Source organism: Meleagris gallopavo, chromosome 7, assembly GCF_000146605.3.
Source record: "Meleagris gallopavo isolate NT-WF06-2002-E0010 breed Aviagen turkey brand Nicholas breeding stock chromosome 7, Turkey_5.1, whole genome shotgun sequence".
Classification (NCBI taxonomy): Eukaryota; Metazoa; Chordata; class Aves; order Galliformes; family Phasianidae; genus Meleagris; species Meleagris gallopavo.
Genome location: NC_015017.2, coordinates 971,626 through 991,669, shown reverse-complemented (window position 1 = coordinate 991,669; position 20,044 = coordinate 971,626). Strand labels below are relative to the sequence as shown.

Genomic DNA, 20,044 nt, shown 5'->3' with positions numbered 1-20,044 from the left:
TTTTGTTGAAGGGAGAGAAGCAGTTACAGCCTTAGATTTAGATGAGGGCAGTTTATCAGCATAGTTTGCCTGCGCTTACCTGAAATGGTTTACAAGGCTGTTATCAGCATCCTGAGGGCCACACTGGAGAACAACACTGAGTGCAACACTTACCAGCAACGCAACTATAAACAAGAAGAAATTCAGCACTTAAGAAGGCTGCAAAGAACCCAAATGGTTTAAAAGAAGAGTGTTGCCTTGGATGTAATATTTGAACAGTGTTTTGGAAAGATTTCAGAAAGGCGAGCTGAATTCCAGCATGCTTGTGCAGTAGCTGTGCCATTTCACACCATTGGTTGAAGATACACACAAAAGCAGCCACAGCTATCGAGGCAAAAAGAAATCCTCTTCAACTGAGAAGCTGGTGAAAGTGCACTGAAGACTATGCTCTAAGATGACTCTATGTGGAGAGCTGCAAGGCTCTTCAGACGGAGAGCAAGCAGCACAATTGTAGAACCATACAACATCCTAAGCTGGAACAAACCTACAAGGACGATCAAGTCCAACTCCTGGCTCCACACAGCACCACCCCAAACCCTACATCTGAGAGCAGTGTCTAAATATTCCATGAACTCCAGCAGATTGTGGCCACAACCTGTTCCATGCCCACCGCTCCCTGGGGCAGAGCTTTTTCCTCACCCCCACCTGACCCTTCCCTGACACAGCTCCGTGCTGTTCCCTCGGGGCCTTGCTGCTGTTGCCAAAGAGCGGAGCTCAGCACTTGCAGACTGCTGCAGGCCACCATGATTCCTCCCGTCAGCCTCCTCTACTCGGGGCTGAACAGACCAAGGGACCTCAGCCACTCCTCGTTGCCCTCCAGATCCTTCACCATCTTTGCAGCCCTCCTTTGGATGCTCTCCAATAGCTCTATGTCCTTCTCATACCATGGTACCCAACCTGTCCCCAGTGCTCCAGGTGAGGCTGCACCAGGCAGAGCACAGCAGGACCACCCCTACCCTCTTCCTGCTGGCAGTGCTGGGCCTGCTGCACCCCAAGGTATGGTTGGTCTTTTCACAGCCCTTCTCCCCATGGGGCGCAGAGGACAGCCTCTGAGCCAACACCATGGCCACTGCAAAACCAGACCGAGCCCCACATTCAAGCTGCCTCTGCTGCTCCCTTATCTCCTAGAACTTGCACAAGACCTAAGGCTCTGGAAGGCTGCAGAGATGAGGGCAACAGATCTCTGTAAGCCCGTGATCACTTCTCACAAACGCTTCACGGCTTCACTGCCATCTGTGGGAGCAGCACTTGCAGGGAAGCAAGTCAGGCAGTTACTTTCGAAGGGTTTTGAGCCCCTTTCAAAGCAGTGAAATCAGCCCTAAGCACTGCTGCTGCTATAAAAAAAAAGTGCAAAGACAGAACAAGAAAAGGATAAGGCACAAAGATTAACAGTGAAAAATGCAAACAGGAATCCATCAGGCACCCAAGCCAGGCATATTTTCTGTATCACAGAAGGTGCAAATCAATGGCGTGAACATTCTCTAACCAATGTCCCCTGTGATGCTCTGGGAAGGCAGAAGAGCATCCCCAGACCTGCAGTATGTGGTCTGACACCAGAAGCCTTTACTAAGAGCAAACTTCCAAACCCTCTGCCACCATTGCTCAAAATACAAACCAATCTCTTTCCTAAGAGCATCTATATATTGTGTCATCACTGTGATCAGTGTGAATGTATATGTTAAAAAGGAAAATCTGTGGGTTGCTTTTTTCATTTTAAGATCCACAGGTCTTCCACTCTGTTAGTGCATACAACCTTAATTTTTGTACTGAATGGTGAGACCCCCACCAGCTAGCTTCAGGAACAAATAGCTTAAAGAACAGAGGATTAATCTCTGTGTCCCCAGAACATGATGAATAAGGAATTTTTGTGGCAGTTCTCCTAACTCCCTGTTATATTGAACAAGATGAAATTACACCCCTCCCCACCTCTTGCTCTGCCTCAGAACAAGAAAAAGCCAGTTAAAGATGTTGTACGTATTTGGCTTCACATAAGGCTAGATGGAGTTTCTTGGCTGCCAATGTCTTTCCGGATATTTTATTTCCATCTCTTATCAGTATTTAGATACTGCCACATCATGTCTCAAGGCAATAAAGCAATAGTCTAAACTGACGTTAAACTTTTCCCTATGCTTTCATCCCAGTTCTCTGCAATTTCAAAGATTACTTTATTACTTTTTTTCTTTTTTTTCCCCTACTATTAATTTTTCATTTTAACTACCTCTTCCTCTCCCTTTAAAAAACAAACTCACCATCAAAAATAAGAAGCTCACCACTGATAATCCTCATGCCTCATATATTGCAAGCTCACTTGCTCAACCAAGAAGCTAAACAAATGATATGAATTCCAAAACTGGGAAGTGTAACTCTTTCCCCAAAGAGCATAGAATTTCAGAGCAGTGTCTGCACAGGAACATGTCTGAGTGGGGCATCATCCTCCCCTTCTGCTCCAAATGAAGACATGGCACAATTAACCACAGAACAGAAGACCCTGTCCTGTTGGAGAGCACATACTGTGACAGAAAATGCTCCTGCTGAGAGAAACACAAGCACTGCAATTACTCCTCAGCTCTCCCTTCTCCTACTTGCTTCAGTAGCACTTCATCTTTGAAGCATGCAGAGAAACTCTTATCAAATGGGTCATCTAAGTACATAACAGGAGTAACAAGTATTGTAAAGTTATTCAGGTGCCTGTTTTTCCCTTATTCACTCTAATTGCACTGTCTAGCTCATAACACAGTTGACTGGTAGACAAAAAAATCTCCATGAACAGAGAAATGCAGTATGGGTTTGCTTGCCACTCCAACACTCATCTCTTAAAACACATTGGGTTTTAATATTGTCGGTTATAGAATTACAGAATACCCTGAGTTGGAATTAGTCAAAGGGAAGGAAGGGATAATTTGGGAACTGATTTTTTTTTTTTTTTTTGGCAACAAACTTTTCCCCCACAAAGTACCATTAACAATGCTGCTGACTTCATAAGAATCCTGAACCACACTTCAAAACAAACAAACAAACAAATTAATAAAAGGAAAAAGCGAAGTGAAAGCTTCCTATTCAACCTCATGCATGCAGTCACTGCTACTGACCCATATACCCACTTGATACAAGATGCATGGGGTTCTCCAGCTTCTCCTGGGACATGTTTGGACCAAAATACTTCTGTCACAGCCCTGACTCAATCCCCTTCCTCTCCAGCTTTTATCTTATCTTCTTCACACCACTACCTTATAAACATGTAGGAACTGAAGGGTTGTAACTCCATAGCCTGAAAAACAAAGCTAAGGACAAAGATCTAGATTTTGTATGGCACTGCTTTAGGACACGACAGTCCGTCACACAGCAATCCAAACATGATATGCACTAAATCTTATGGGTTTTGTACCTATATACACATAAATAGGTAGACAGATGTGTGTGCATGTGCTTTTTCCCACCTGGAGAATGCCCCATGGCTACTAGCACAGCATGGTAAATCCTGTTCAGCTTGTGTAATGCCATCTTTCACTCTGAAATACAGTAACGAAGTCTGTTCAGAAATAATTTAAGAAAATTCATGCAAGTGACAGACGTACTCCTGAAGCAGTTTTTTTCTGCCTGTGTATTTAGAGGTAGGTAGTGCTTCCAGCTCAGGCTGCATCTCAGTCTGGGTAGGCAAGCGTGCAACTGCTGAGCACAGAATCACAGAACCTTAAGATTTGGAAGGGACCTCTGCTGCTTGTTTAAATTGTGCTCCTTTCTGAATAGCTGGAGGAATCAAATAAATACGCTCCTGGAGCCCAGGTCCAAGGTGTGCTACATGTATCACACTAGAGTGCTTCAGCACGTTAGGTAAAAGGAATTACCGTCACTTTTATCAGCATAACTTCACTGCTCAGTTAAGTAAAATCCTTTGCCATCTAGCCTGTGCTGAGACAGATGGGGCAGGTCTAATACCATCTTAAGAAACTTTCAATTTGAATAAAAAGCATATCGGTTTCTTGGCTTACTGTCAGAAGAACACGAATTAGATCTGCTTGCTTTTTCCTGCCAGTGGATCAAAAATCTCTTCATAAACCTATTTTTGAGGCCTCAGATCATTACCTTTCCCTAACAAGAACAGTGAAGAAAGAAATACCACTGATTATTACAGAACAATTCCAGAAATGGAAGAATAAAACCCACAGGCTTCTTGTGAGTTCATCTGCCATCTTGTGAGTCCCAGAATGTCCTGAATAATCTAATGTCTGAGTGTCTAATGGGCAAGCAGCTAACAGCAGCAATAATTTGTTCACTTTGATACCAGACCTTGTGAGACGAAGTTGTGTCGTGTGATGACTACATACTGACTCCTTCTAAAAGAAGATCTCTGCTCACAAGCCTGAAGCACTACAATGCTTCCGTGTTCCCCGTTCCTGCAAGTCCTACAATATAGGCACGGCATTTGAAAGGGTCTGCTTTGCCCTCCTCCTTTTTTAACCAGGAAAAGATGCCTTGCAAATTAAACAGTGGTCATAATTAGCCAAGATACAGCTAACAACGCTGTATCTACATTTCAGAGAGTTCATGTTACAATTTAGCCATTCTTCTCTGTATTACAGTTGGAACACAACAGAAGCAACACACATTAAAGTGAATTAAAAAACAACAACAACAACAAAAAAAACAGGCTAAATAGATTTTAAAAATTATGACAGTGGCAGAATTCATAAAATCTACATAACATAAAATCTAGTGCATTCACCTTCAGGTGTGTTTAGCAACGACAGAAAGAAATAAGAACATTTATGACCACGAGGATTAAGGAATGTTATCTTTGTGACTGCACACCAAAATAAAAAGCAGCTCTGTGTTATAAATATTTATTGTCAGTAAGGAGATCAGAAATATGAATATGCAGATAGAACTCGTGACACTGAGCTGTCATGTGTTGCTTTGAACAGCATCAACTGATGTGCACACATGACGGACATCCACTTCTAATACTGCACACCTAGGACTAAGTTTTTGGGTACTGAACAGGCATTGGTTGCAAGAGGAGGTGAGTCCCCTGGGCTCCACAGGCACACACATCCATGCTCACAGCAGGAACATCTCAGGGCCTTAATATCCACGTGGACATTATGGCAGACCAGCTCTACTGGCTTACACCAACCAAACAAGCAAGAGGGGAACCACTTGTGAGGAACCAGGACTTCGACATTCCTGCTCTGCAATGTTTGGGGAGCAGTTTTTTGATGTGGGAAATGATTTTTGAAATAAAATATATTATATGTATAAATATACACACACATGAGCAACGAGGTAGATACAAGATTCAGAACTGCCCATTGCACCATATGCCTAAGGGAAGATGCCCACACCCCGGGGCTGGCCACAGCCCTGCCGACACCGCACGGGTAAGATAACACTTCTCTGGCCCTGAGGCTCATCTCAGCACAAGTTACGCTGCCTTCCCCATGCAGTAAGCTATAAATAGGACAGCTTATGGGAAACACAACAGAAGTAAATGCCAGTTCCTGCCGGCTGATTCAGGGCACAAGAATAATATTCAGACTGCAACACTGCATTTATGTACAATTAATCAGTCATGAAATGCAAAGCTTTAGCCTCTTATTAAGTCAGTTGCCAAAAGAAGGTATGAGCACAATATTTTGTTCAGGTCTCCAAAATCCTCCATTTAAATGGCAGCAAGGCTACTGCTGTTTCAATTAAGGACGGCAACTATCAGGAGAAGCCCAACCAAAACGTTCCAAGTTCAAAGAAAGTACAAGAACAAAGAATTCAGACAGACAGTATTAAAAGAAGAAAAACACACTGAAACGCAGGAAACCACTGCCACTTCTCTGAAGTGTTCTTTTGCCTCCACCATTTCAACTTTTTCCCATTTAAAACTCCCCTGGTGCTGATTTAACATTGAGAATACTCTAAACATCTTCCAGACATTGCAATGGCTTTAATCCTCAGACAGGGTTTTTTCAGTTCTTGTCACCGTTCTATTTTCTTCATTTCAAACAGTTCAGAAGCCCAGATTATTTCCTGCAAATTCTTTTCACCTCCATCCAACTCAGTCACTCTCACAATACGTTATTTGCGCAATAAGAACTAATTGTGGATGCACATAAAAATACAGTCGTGAAATGAATTAGTCAGTATATTAACATTTAACAGAACTATGTGGTACTAAAGCAAAAGATTGTAAAAATAAATAAATAAACAAATAAGGAAAAATTCTTACATTTACTGCACATGAGCCCTGATGTTAACCCTAGGCTTAACATGGAAAAATTGATTTTTTCAGAGAACCAACACGTCAAGCTTCGGCTTCCTAAAGAGGACACAGACCAACAGCTGGTAAGACAGACTTGAGGTCAGATGCCTGGACAATCACCCAGGACCAAATTAATTTTAATTCCCTACTACCTGCTGCAGGTATTGAGCAGGTGACAGCTACAGTAAATCCCTAGGAAGACTGGCAGAGTCTGTTATTTTGGGGGAAGGAAAGCCAACTCAGTTGCCAAAGGTCACCGAGCACTGGCACCGAACGCAGAGCCTCTCATACCAGAATAATGAACCTCTGGAACAAATCCTGGATATTTTAAGCCTTGTGAGGAGCTATCGCATTCCCTCAGAATGCCTGGATGCCTCTCCAACGCACAGGCCATGACGCACTGCTCACAGAAGCCCAGCATCTATGCAGGGGTTACAGACCAGGCCTTGAGGTGCTGGAGATGCTGTGCAAGGATCCTTGCTATCTATGCCCATCTACTTTCGGGGGGAGAGGGGAGGGTTGCAAGCATGAGGCTTGTATTTGCAGCAACCTGTGCATTTATTCCCCTTCTCGATGAAGATATATGCTTGCTGGCAATTTTACTGACCTTTTGAAAAGCTGACATCTGCAGACAACCCACCCATGCTCCAGCTTATGGGCCTAAATCTCCCAACTCCTCTTCATGTGTACAAGCCTCATCCCCACACCTTGGGCTCCATGCAGTGTCCTTTCAAAAGCCCCTCTGAACCCAGCTCCTTAATCCAAGCTCCGACCCCAGACAGACAGGCCACGATTTTGTCCAGACCAGAAGGTTGTGGCTGATACACAAGCCATCTAGTTTCTCTCAAAAACATTCATTTCTTTATCTTCACGACAAAATAGCTGCCCTTCTGTTATTTTCTAGCTCTGCCCAGCCTACCCACTGCACATCCCTCATCTCAGGATGACTACTGCCATGAAGCCAGAATTCTGCTCAATCACCAACGCTGAACAGAGTGCCGACCTCTCTCTCCTAACACACCTCAAAGAGTCAATTTAAACCAATCCCCCAGTACCACAGCTAAAGGCAAGCTTTCAGCAAGGCTTGTGACGAGGCCTGGCTTCCCACGAAGACTGCCAATGAGGAGCGGCCATTTTCTGCCACCCCGCTCAAGGAAGGCAGGCCAAGCAGCTGTCCTGCTCTTCTAAAACATTATACAGGAGTTTGTGCGTTATACCTTTTTGGGACTGCCTTCAGTGATCTCTGAGCCATGTTAAATATGCTGTGTCAAATTCTGTACATAACCATTTTCAGAATACGTTATGGCTCAGAGCAGCCTGATGGTTAGCCTGTACAGACCAAATGGTACAAAAACTACAGCAGAAAATAACATGGTCTAATATTCTTTTAATAAAACAAATCCCTAAGCATTCAAAGGACAGATATATGCTATTATTATGTACAGCTGAGAAGTCCTTAAGATCTTAAGATAGTTTGGGAACAATAAAAAACAGTGCACAAATGCAGTTCCTCCCATTACTTTTATTGTTATTATTATTTCAAATACTCTATTTTAGCAGCTTAATCAAGCTTTAGAAGAAATTGAAAAAATATTGCGTTCATTATTTTCATCTGAGAAACAATTTGCACACAAGATTCACTCTATTATTGAAAATAAAAACCTTCCATTTGTCAGATACCCCAACAATTCAGGATCTTAAAGACCTTCATAATATTATTACAGCATGACTGCTTTTATGAACAGGACTACAAATATGGGCTAAGGAGAGCAAAGTCTGACCAAAATTTCACTGACTGCACCCTCAAGTGCCACCTGGATACAACAGCATTGGAAGAACTCTTCTGAACAATGTTAATGGTCAGCCCCTGAATTCTGTTAGAAACTTTTAAACGAATTCACCTCACACAATCCACTAGCAAGAACTGTAACAGGTTAAAAAATACATAGAAAAGAATCATTAAAAATGTGCAGTACATTTATTCTGTATGATATTACAATTACAGCTCCAAGTCAGTGATTCTGAAGCCTTTTATTAAGATCATAAAAACTTAAGACCAGCTTATAATGAAATCTCTAATCAAATATGAATGAATCATCCAATATGACACAATTTCTTGAATGAAAAACAGATGGAGAAGTAGTAACAATTGAGTGGTTTAAGTCACAAGATATTAGTTAAGCCAAAGGAGCAGACATTTAATCATAAGCAGTTGTTTTAAGTTAAAGGAGACACCGGCTGAAGGTAGACCTCGATTCAAGCCATTTAACTGGCAAATGACAACTCAGCATTAACTGTAAACTTAAATGAAACCACTGTAGTGTGAATTCCTCTGTATGTGATGCAGAGAAAATTCTGATTTCACATTTGCTTGGTGACAAAGCTATGGTCTGACTGCAAGAAGATGGCAAGGAGGTAAGAGGACATTCCCACAGGTACTCTTAAAGAAGTTGGAGAGGAAGTGATTTTGGAGAACAAGGACACGGAAGGAGATCAATACTGGTGGGCTGGAATGTTCGCTCTGCAATCTAGCTCTCAAAAGACCCAATCTGGTGAAGGCAACGTCCCTTCTTTCATGGCCTGAGCACTTCAGACGTCCACACAGAGTTAGGCCATTTCAGATTGGCAGCAGTCTCGCATTAACTTGGCCCAACAGTGTTGCTGGGATTTTTCATTTTGAAGTAACTAGGTTACAATTTTTATTTGTTTACTTGGCAAACTCTATCTTCATCCAAATTATTTTGGGGTTTGGAGTGGATGTTTTGAGGCAGGGGTAGGAAAAAGCAGCGGATAGTAAAGGTGTGTTCAATTGATTAACAGCAAATCTCCAGATCAGCATCTGGATGATTTTAAGCATCACTGCAAAAGCCATTCACCTGATATTCCCTCCACTGCCCAACAACAACACAGAGCCAAATACAGTCCTGAAAATCAATATATGCTAGGGAAGAGCTTCTAGGATTTTGATAAATGCATGTCAAAAGAGGTATTTCTAAAACCCCTGGAACGCACATGGCTGCTGGGCACAGGCCTGACATCTATTTCCCCCATAGCAATAAACTATACCTAGTTAATTTTGGCATAAAGCACTCTAGGGAGCTCTGTAGTACAGAGCACACCAATAAAAAAAGAACTTGGATCAAAGTATACACACTGCAAATGAAGCAGCTAATGGGCACAGCCACCTAGCAGGCATTAGGAGAAGCTGGTGGAAGAAGAGGACAAGGTAAATCAGGCCACTCCAGAATCCTTAACAGCCTTCAAAGGGAAACACACAGGTTTGTCTTCCGTACAGATGAAACAAAGGTCTGTTACGAGCCATAAGGCAACAGCGTCACCTGGAAAATGTGACAGAAGAAGTAGAGAACAAAAGGCTTCATCTTGATTTTCGAGCCTCTCCAGGGCTGTGGATCCAGACAAAACACACACACAGACTGCGCTGCGCACACGGAAAACACGATGCGGCAAAGGCACTGATAGATCACATCTGAAAAATGCAGAATTTTCCCCCAAGAAGTGCCGGATTCCGTGATCAACTTTCCATGAAATATTTATCACTTTTCATTCACTGCACAGTACTGTTATTTTTAGAAGAGCCAGAGGCAATGGGAACAGATTACTGATTAACAATTCAAGTGAGCCTTTAAATGTCTGCTTGTATCTCGCCATCTCCTCCTTCGCTAAGAAGTCAAAAAGTTTAATATAAATTCTGTCATGCATTCAAAGGCTCTTCCCTCCCTCACCTGCTTTTATACGACAGCAAAAGCACAAAGCAGCCTTTCCCTTGGTGGGGGAAGTGAGAGAAGAAGTATTGTGAAAATAACATTTGGTGAACATTCAGGGCCAAGCAAATCCAGGGAAATCTATAGGGAATTACTACAAACTTAAGCTTAACAAGATGAGGGAAGAATAAAGAAAAGCAGCATGTTGAGTCTTGTGATAAAGCAGACTTGCCTGCTAGTTACCTCTCATCAAAGAAAACACTGCAGTGTTCACACACTCAAGATTTAAGTGTTGCTTTCAGCTTTTAGAACAGGAACAAGCCATTAATTCATCCCACCTCCTCTGTTTAATAGCCGTTTCCTTGTGCTTAAGAAAGGAAGCGACAAACATTTTTCTTCCAAGAAAAAGCACAACAAAATAGAGGTTAAGAGTTCTGAGCTCCTTCTCACCACCCAAGTTCAGGCACCACGTTGTGGGCAAGCACTCAAGTGGTCCCCATTCCAGCAAACCCAAAGCAGCAGGAAAAGTGGTTCAATCTCTCGGAGCTTCACATACATGACACTCACACCAGTGTGCTCACTGGAAAATTTGGAATTTGGCTGAAGCATAACACAACGTTTTCCTTGCTGAACAGTGGATTACAAAGGTGAATTTCACTACTGCCTCCAGTTGGAAAACAGTAATTGCCATCACAGAGGCTGCATTTTGCACTGCTAACTTACTGCAGGAAAAAAACCTTGTATTTACTGCAACAGGTACTAACTTGGTTTTACAGACCGACTACCAAGGCTCTAATCCAGTTTAACCTACAGTTTAACCTACAGTTTCTTTGCTGTCGTATGTCAGAGCATCTTAACGGTGAAAAAATTCACCCACTAGGTCTGACAAAAATACCTGCAGCTAATAAATAAGCAAAAAATAGGCTAACAAAAAGCTAATAAGCAAACAATGATTCAATCTTAGCGTACTGTTTTGACATTTAAATGATTTCTCCAGAACTCGCTTTGCCCCTCTTGCCAGACTCCATGGAGAACAGACAAGGATATTTTTAACATTAAAGCACTGGCCTTTCAGAACGTGAGCTCCCCTCCTGCAGCACCATAAAATTGCATACCATCCCCATTCTGACACGTCCCGGTGTGAACAAGGAGGAACAAGCTCCTGTCTGCAGAAGCACGAACCTGTCGGGAGCCCCAAATCCTGACTGACCAGCAGCAACCCGGACCTGCTTCAAAGCCCCACCACACCACGCCGGCTCGGTATCACTCTGAAGGAGCTTTTGAAGCAGACGTGCTATAGAAAGCAAGCAAATATCTGAAAATACAGTGTAGTGAGAGGGCATTCTCTTCCTTTGAAGGGATAAATTAACAAAAGCATGCTATTCAGCTCTGTTAGGCCAAATGAACTACCACTCCTTCCTCGTCAAGGCTGGGATTAATCTTGGATTTCAAAAGCCTGTAAAATCGTGTAACAATATTAGTCCAGAGGCTCTCGCAGACCATTTGTTCTCAGATACATCAGCACTTTTTCAAATGAATGTGGAAGCGAGACTGGATAATGAGACCAGGGAAGAAGGAAAGGCTCTGGCTGCCCAGCACGGAGTGTGTGTTCATGGCAGCACCGGGCCCAGCGCAACCCCAGGCCCATGTGGGACAAGCAAAGGCCTGTGGGCAGGACTGTGTGAACAGGAGATGGGGCAGCCACTGGGACATCCCCTGCCCATGATTATTGCTATTGCCTCTATCACAGCTTGACCCAGAATACCACAAACAAACAGCCTTATGTAGAAAAAAACGCCCATTTAAGTAGTGAAGGTACGCTTAAGGATGATCTGTTTATCAAATCTAGAGGATGGAGTCAACAGTACATAAGCAATGTTTTTAAGAGGATTATCTACAACATACCCAGGTACCCGTACATTTGAGGTCTTTAAGACTGGCTCCCCAGATGTGCAGTATGGGAAGACATCTCATTCTAAAAGCATGGAAGAAAAAGTAAGGGGACAAGAGAATTCTATCCCTCCCTTCTTCATGTTAATCAGTTCCCTTAGCCACAGGCTGTGTACACTCACTGCTAAACAAAAAAAAAACAGTACCCTAAAATCACAGAGTACTTAAAACCAACATTCCAACACACTTCTGCAAGTGATCCACTGCCACTGGTCACAAACAGACCACCTGTGTGCTCATGAACCTGAATGCTTTCTCTCCTGCTGACCGTGGTGTCTGTGCCTGTGCAGTCCCTGCTCTGAATCTCTATGAATTCTGCAAGCAGAAGCTAAGGAAAGGAAACACAGCACCATCATCTAATAACTGATACCCTTTCCTACCCCAAGCCAAGTGTGCAGCAATATTCTGATGCTGTACAAAGAGAAAGCAACTGGAACAGGTTGTTTATTATCAACAGCAGTTGATAATATTCCTGAGCGAGATATGGATTTTAGGGAGTTTGTCTTGTTTTCCTTTTACAAGCAACTAAAATCCAGAAGTACCAATTACAGATGATACATTTTTGAAAAGGGAAAATGCATCTTTTCTCAAATTCATCCTTACTTTTTGTGAAAAGGAGAGAAAGCATCTCCGTAAAACCCCACCTTGTTGCTGACTGAACTCCATTCTACTCAACCCCATTCACTCCTGAAGCAGATTCATAGAAATGCCCTAAACATTTCAGTTCTATACTTGAGATGCTGCCACGAGACAGGGATAGAGCGTGCTTAGCACTTGGGTATTTTACATCCCTTGGCTACTTTTTTACACAAGAGAAGAACACTGAACATGGATCAGACTTCTCCTTTGCTTGGTTTGTCTGAGAAAACATTTTGGTTTCCTATAAACTCACCACAATGATTTTATCTCAACTGTAAATGCAATACTGGGGATACAGGTTGCTCACCATCCTCTGCCACACAGCAGTGGGTTTATTCATCATGAGGGCTACAAATCAGTTGCTTTACCACAAGGGAATAAAGTTTGGAGGGGAATATCCCAGGACATGACTGAGCATTTTCTTTTTCCTTAAGCTGTTTTTCAATCCCATTATTTCAGCAATGCCCGAGACTTGGAGTAACACCCCACAATACCAAATGCAACTTCTTTCTCCAAAACAATATTTGGCATTTCTTTCCCTTTCTTCTCTCAGACAGATCTGCAGCAAACTTTCTATACATAGTAATGACAAAAAACATACAGGGCAATGGTTTGCCTACCATTATTCCATCAGTTCATTTCAAAAACTCATCAGGATACACAGGTATAGTCAGGCACCACACTTGAAAGCCAGCTGATAAGCCACTCAAAAGGTCAGTGGTATTTGCTTGCCATTACAAAATATCTTTCTGCTTTTTGTCCGGCTCTGCTTCCACGTTTTAAAATTAAATTAAAAATACAAGATGCACATTTCTGGCTCACATACATGCTGCAAGGCTGAGAAGATTTCTTCAGCACAAAACAAGTTCAGGATCCCAAGAGTGACTGCTGATCAGAGCTAATGCTGCTTCTCGTGTAAGGTCACTTTTTCGTTTCCCTCCCCTCAGAAGTCTCTCCTGCCCTTCACTCACCACACAGCCAGCATGATCTAAGCTTTCAAGCATGAGACAGAAGTTTCTGTGGCTCAAATGCTGCTGGAAGTCATCTAACAGAGTCATTGCTGCCTGTCTCACATTATGCCCACTTCACATGAGCACAGCTCTCCATTGATGTCTAGCTGCTTATTTTTCAGTAGGCAGAGAGCCGAACTATTGAAAATACTCAAAACGCAGTACAAAAGGTAAGAATTCTATGAATCCTGAAGAGTTCATAGACCTTTAAACAACCTCCTAGCATCTGGGGAACACAGAGCACAACGAACTCTAGCATCAGGTTACCCAAGCTGTTTAACCAGCAGCACCCTTTGTCCTGAAATACCTCTAAAGAAAATGTGAAACATTACAAGCAACAATGAAATCAATTCCAAAATAGAGTAGAAGGCTAAAAGTCATCACACATTTATAATTCTACCCATTGATCTATATACTGACAGAACTGAGGAATGTGATTCCTCTTATGCACTTAACAGTCTCAGAAAATTCCATCTAGCACACAGATACAAAATGGGTAGGAAAATCTTTAAGTTGACCTGTGTTATCAAGGAAGACTTAAAATGAGAATCTCTCTCAGGGTTAGGAAAATTTAACCTGCCTTACTTGACAGACAAGCTTTGGAGCACATGCAGTGAAAAGAGATTTCTCAGAATGCAAAGGCAAACCTTCATAACTGGTAAGAATGGTCTCCTCTCTTCCCCCAGCACAACTGCTCAACCTCCTTAAAGGTTTCCTTTCCCACAAATGCATTTAAGTCCACAAAAATCTAGGTTAGATTGCAGCCCATTTCCCTCCTCCTGATCTACCGAAGTTGTTTTGAATATACTTCATTTACATTTTCCCAACTTGCATTACCAGAAGCTCTTACATCTTCTGCAAGATCTCTTCCTTAATATAAAAGGACCTAAAGGGATTTTGGAAGGCAATCAAGAAGGGAAAGATGGGGTTTGGGAAAATTTGAGCTCCTACCTGGAAAGTAGATGATGCTTCATATACCAAATCATCCCTAGTACAAATATTTCTATCAGTATGCACTTGGAACCAAAACACTTTTGGAAAAGAGAAGGCAGGAGTGCAAAAGAAAGCAAGAGATTGCTTTTCATAGCATTTCATGTATTTTGGATGCAAACAGTTGCTTTTGTTTTTCGAAGTGCTCTAACTGCAAGCCGTAAGATTTCTCTCCTCTGCCCTTCAAGAAGCAGCCAATCTCCAAGACCAGCATTGGCTGCTTTGCTTGCTTCATACCAGAAGGACAAGACACAGGAGACAGTGCAGCAGGATCATTAGGACAGGGAAGAAAAGCAAATAGCCAGGAGATCAGCATGATATGCTTTGATCAGCCTGAGTTTGGCTCCGACTTTTTACTCATTTCAACACAAGGAGATTTTTCCTTAATAGAAACTCAGAAAACCTACTTTGGTTTGCAGTTCTCCTTTTAATCTGTGAAAACTCTCATAGGGTACTGCACTGCTCTGCTGCTCCCTTCTTTCTAAGGACAACTGAGAAGCTCTGTCAGGCCAGCCTCTCCTCAGCTCCCTGCCAAGGGCTGGGGCTGAGTTATTTAAGCTCCCAAGACTGCTGTGCTCTGTTCTCCCTCCACTCCCAAACCCCACTTGCCCAGCCTGGGAAAGTAGATGTATGCAAGTTCTGACACACTTTGTTCCAGCGTACTGCATTTGCATTCTGCTCATCCACTTGTAAGACAGATCTGCATAACATTTTACTGCATTCCCAGAATAGGAGCAACATTTAATAAAAGTTTCTTCTTACCAGAGCTGGGCATGTGGTTCACTCTAGGTGGATTCAACAGCTCTACTGGCTGTTCTCTGCCAGAAAGCCCATCTGGAAAGAGAAAAAACATCACAACAACTCTTTGGTTAGCTGAGCTATTTTAGATATTCCAAGCAGAAAAAAAATAATAATAAATCACTAACCAATCAGCAGTGAGAATCAGAAACACACAAGTAACACAAATCAATAGAAACAAGAACGTTAACAGGACAGCAGCTGCCTAACAACTGCTTACACTACAGCAGAAAATAAAAGACTCCCAAACCACACTCAGGTTTTCCTGGTCTTTAAATCCAACTGGTACTGCTCCCAACAGCAACAAAAACAGACATGACAGCTGATAAACCTTACCATACAATAGCTAAACAGCTATTCCTTCCTTCTTCAGGAGAACCGAGCAGAGTTAAGACAGAAACACATCCCTGGTGAAGCGAAGCTAAGGAATGGTTATAATATGCCAGGGAGATGCTAAGGAAAACTGGCAAATCACTGCAGGAGATTAAAATGCGCAGACATACATAACAAGTCCCATTTTGCATAAGTTTGGATTTCAGAAAGGCATTAAAAACATACTTTGTAAATGATATGCAGAAATCCATCGTGCTGAAGCAGTTCTCTATTTAAAATATTTCAAAGATTATATCTTGCATTCAAGTAGAGCTAAAACAGAAAAACATGATCCCTGCTGCTGTAGACTGCCAGACCAGATTTTCTAGTCATCCACTCTCCTCCCCTCTGCCCCCCCAACAGGAGCTGAAGCATAAAAATGCTAAATTCAAGTAGGTGATGCTTCACTACAGTACGTTTCCAGTACTTCGGTTATGAATACTCCATCTCAGATTGGTTTGTTCCACTGTAAATACCCACACCTTTGGCAGTTGTGTCTCACTTGATCTCCTCTAATGTGTTACCGTGCTGCAGCACAGATACCATCAAGGCAAACCCCGTCTGGAGACATCAAAGAAGCCACCCCATCTCTCAGTCAAAGCCAAGTTCACTACTATAAAACGTTATGCTGTTGGTGGAATGTTAAAAAAGAAAACAACACAAATCACACTTTGTTTTCTTCTCCCTGTTTGCACCATTTTGGGCTCCTGAACAGAAAGAGTGGTTGGGTTTTCTCCATCACTTGCATGGCTTTGCCTCCACTGCCAACACCCAAGCATCAGTGCTGCCCCAGGCAATAAGTAAATGAACCAAACTACAGCCACGCTGAGCTTTCCTTCCCAAGCAAGTAATTACTGTCCTGCAGATAAAACAGGTTGTTCCCATCACACATTATTTGCTTTTGGATTGTTACCATGAGATCAACAGCACAGCTGGGGCAGACAGCCTTGCGTCCACAAGCAGTGGAACGTGCACGGAGAAGAATCAAGTGACACAAGGCTTTATTTTGGTCTGTGGACTCGCTCCCACACTGCTGTGTGTGTTGAGTGTCACCAGAACATCAAAGATCACCAACACTTGTGTTGGTGAGTGGGGATTTAAGAGCTGTGTCTGCTTTTAATTCTAAGAATCGAAGTATCTACATTTTCAATTAAATGAAAAACCCAAACCAACAGTCTCTTCGATCTCTGCTGCAAAATGAATGATAATCACAGAAAAACACGAATGTTTTTTAAAGCACGGCAGTCTAAATAGTGGAACCATGCAAGACAGAAGTTCTGTACTCTCTACACCGACTGACAAAGAAAGGCTCCACTTGTAAGAAGGAAATATCTGCTCCAAGCACCTTTTCTCCTAGTCTACCAATAACGATAAAAGAGGTCCAAGCAGAGATTGAACTTGCACACTTATTGAGGGGTGAGCTAGTTCACAGCCAGAGCATGCACCTTACCATCCTGACACAAGAAATAATGCACTACAGCTCAGCTTCCTACAGCCACCTAGGGATCCTACAAGAAGCAAAGGATCCATTTCAAGAGAATGGGCAAACAGTTTGTTCAGAAAGTCAAAACAGCGCTGCATTTAATGAAACATCCGATCTGCTGTTACTGTTGTGCTGTTTTCTTCTTACCACCATTACTGAAGCCTCTCTCCTAAATCAGCTGCTACATAATTGACTTCTGTGTAATAAGAAATGCACAATGTTTTATGCCAGTACTTATGAGGTAGCAATAAGATAAAGATTGGCCTGGGTCTGCAAATGCCAAAATGAATATCATCGGTTTCTGTCACAAAAATAAAAGCTTTTCCCCCACTCCCTCCTTTCCAAAGAATTCACTTCCAACCCTCTAGAAGCTTCACCATGCATTTCTAGAGACAACTTTGGCAATTACAGAACTAAAAAAAAAACAGACAAAAGATGCTAAAAATATCTGTGCCACACACACAGATCTCCAGTTTTGTCCTTGCTATTGCCTGGAGGGGATCACAGGGTGCTTCTGCAATGCTGAAAACCTGGGCAGGGATGGGAAGCAGCTTGTCTCACTGCTGCAGAAGGGCAGCAAAGAACATGCACAGAGGGCAAGCTGTGCAATCACTGCTCGGCACTTCTACCAGCCACAATCTAGCAGCTACACACAGCACCACAAAGCAGATTACCTACGAAATACTTTCAGTCTCTCTACTAGATGAGTGTTTCCTGAGATACTAAAAAGAGATGCCAAAAAAACGCAATCTTGAATGGGCTGTAGATGACTCCACCTAACAGGCAGCACCCTCAGGCAGAGCGAGCTGTCCCAGCCATGTGGGAGCCCTGCGCCCTGCACACAGACCTCAGGCTGGCTGCATGCAGGAGATGCCAGAAGTGATGCTGCAGATGGTCCAGTCCAAAACCAGGCAACAAGGAGACGTGCTGCAGCCTCCAGCAGGTCTGCAAGGAGGCACACGCCTCACTGATGGCTCAGGTTAGATGAGATTTAGCACAGCTTCATTTTCAAAGGGGTAATTCTACACACTAATTAATGAGATGAAGCTATTATTCATTGACAGGGATTTGAACATTTCATTTTTATCACAGTCTGTCCTGAAGCGTTCCAAGGAGTTCTTTAAAATATATCCAGGTCACTTTCTGAAGTGGCTGGGCTTGCAGGATTTAACCTCATTGAAAAGAGCAAAATGAAGACAAGATGGCTACAGTACACACAGAATAACAGGGAGAAACCTGCATGGATAAAAGCCTCCAGAAAAGATGAAGAAGCCAAATGAACTAGCACAACATCCAAGGTGAAACCAAATTGGACAAGGATAGGGAAGTGCAGCTTTATTCCTTCTCCCCACTAAAAAAAGGGCAGATGATGAACGAAACAGAAGGCTGAAGCACTCAGTTCATTTCCACCAGAAAACTGTATGCAGCCTTCCTATAATTAACTCTGATGAGTAAAAAATGTGGGGCAGAACTGGAAAAGGTTATTTAAATAGCTTTTCATGTGTTCAGATCTTTAGGCCTGATGCAAATCAGCCTGCTCTACTTGTACTCCCCAAGCAAAGTGATGAACAACCACCAGTTGTTTTTAAAGACCTCCCAGAGAACAGGGAAAGTCCTAAAGAGACACAAAGGCAGACTCTGAGGGAAGGTGGGAAACAATTACAGTAAATAGGAGTTATTTCTGTCTTCAAGAAAGAAAGGACGTGGCAGCACAGAGATTAGTGCCGCCAATGGATGGAGGTGAAGCTGAAGGCAATTACTTAGTGTTGTCAGTGTGTCAGCCCAGTAAAGTGGTGGTTTTTAAAAGATGTTACTTATTATTTTGGGGGATTTTACCCAGGATTTATAAAAAACTTTGAAAGGTTTCAATGGGCACGTTATTAAGAAAGTCAGGTCTGCATGAATCACCCTAAAGCAAGCACAAATCTACTTAAAAACCTCTTTCAGTCATCGTCTGCTTTTAGATGGATTATACCCAGCATGGTGTGGTAGTTCACTATTTAATGATAATGCATTAAAGCTGCATTTAGATCTCAGACCTGACATCACACCACAGAGTCACACTTGGGAGCACGGCAAGAAGAATTCAATGACAAGTTGGCGAACGGGTGCAAGGTTCAATCAGAAATGGGAAGATCCCTCCCACCTAAATAACAATAATGGTTAAACGCACAATTACAGGATGAGCAATGCCCAGCCAAGAAACAATACAACAAAAAAGAAGCACTTTGCAAACTGAGAATCCACTGTTTGGCAGCGATGCAGAAGACACAAGTTCATTCCAGGATGCATTAGCAGGCACATATGCAAGACACGGGAGGTAATTACTCAGAGACGTGACAGCCTGCTCGGCAAAAGCACTGCCCTTGGTTTTAGAAGATGAATTGCAGGCAATCAAGGAGAAACCTCTGAGAAAACACTTGAGAAAAGTTGGCATCTAAGAGAATATCCCAACCACATCCTTTCAAGAGCACGCATCCACATCTGAAATTCAGCTTCCGCTACGGTCTCTACAGAGAGAAGGGATGTTTCTGGATCAATGACTCCTGAATTTATATTTGTCATCGAGCAAATAACTACCTTGCTCTCTTTACTGCTTTCTAGCAAAGCAGTTGCGAACTTGTCTTACAAAGGAGAAGAAGAGACCCATTCCCCTTCTCCCCAAGCCCACAAGGATCCTTGCTTTAAGGTACAACCAACACACGCTTAAATGCAGCAACACACAGAAATGCTTGAAGGCAGATGACCAGCCTCATATCCATCCTTACTGACGATGGAGACCGACTTTGTA

General features: G+C 42.6%; 1 protein-coding gene across 8 annotated transcripts in view; it reads right to left on the bottom strand.

Annotated features, from left to right (window-relative positions):
- Nucleotides 1–20,044, bottom strand: part of HDAC4 (histone deacetylase 4) — a 208,364-nt gene that overhangs the window by 124,239 nt on the left and 64,081 nt on the right. For 7 of the 8 annotated variants that reach the window (XR_794053.3, XM_010713207.3, XM_010713201.3 and 4 more), the window contains one exon: nt 15,363–15,434. Coding sequence is in view for 6 of the 8 variants with exons in the window: in XM_010713207.3 (XP_010711509.1) it covers nt 15,363–15,434 (72 nt within the window). In the remaining 2 variants the exon portion in view is untranslated. Of the gene's footprint in view, nt 1–79; nt 100–15,362; nt 15,435–20,044 lie in introns of those variants that run through there. The other variant, XM_031554079.1, reaches the window with a different exon arrangement.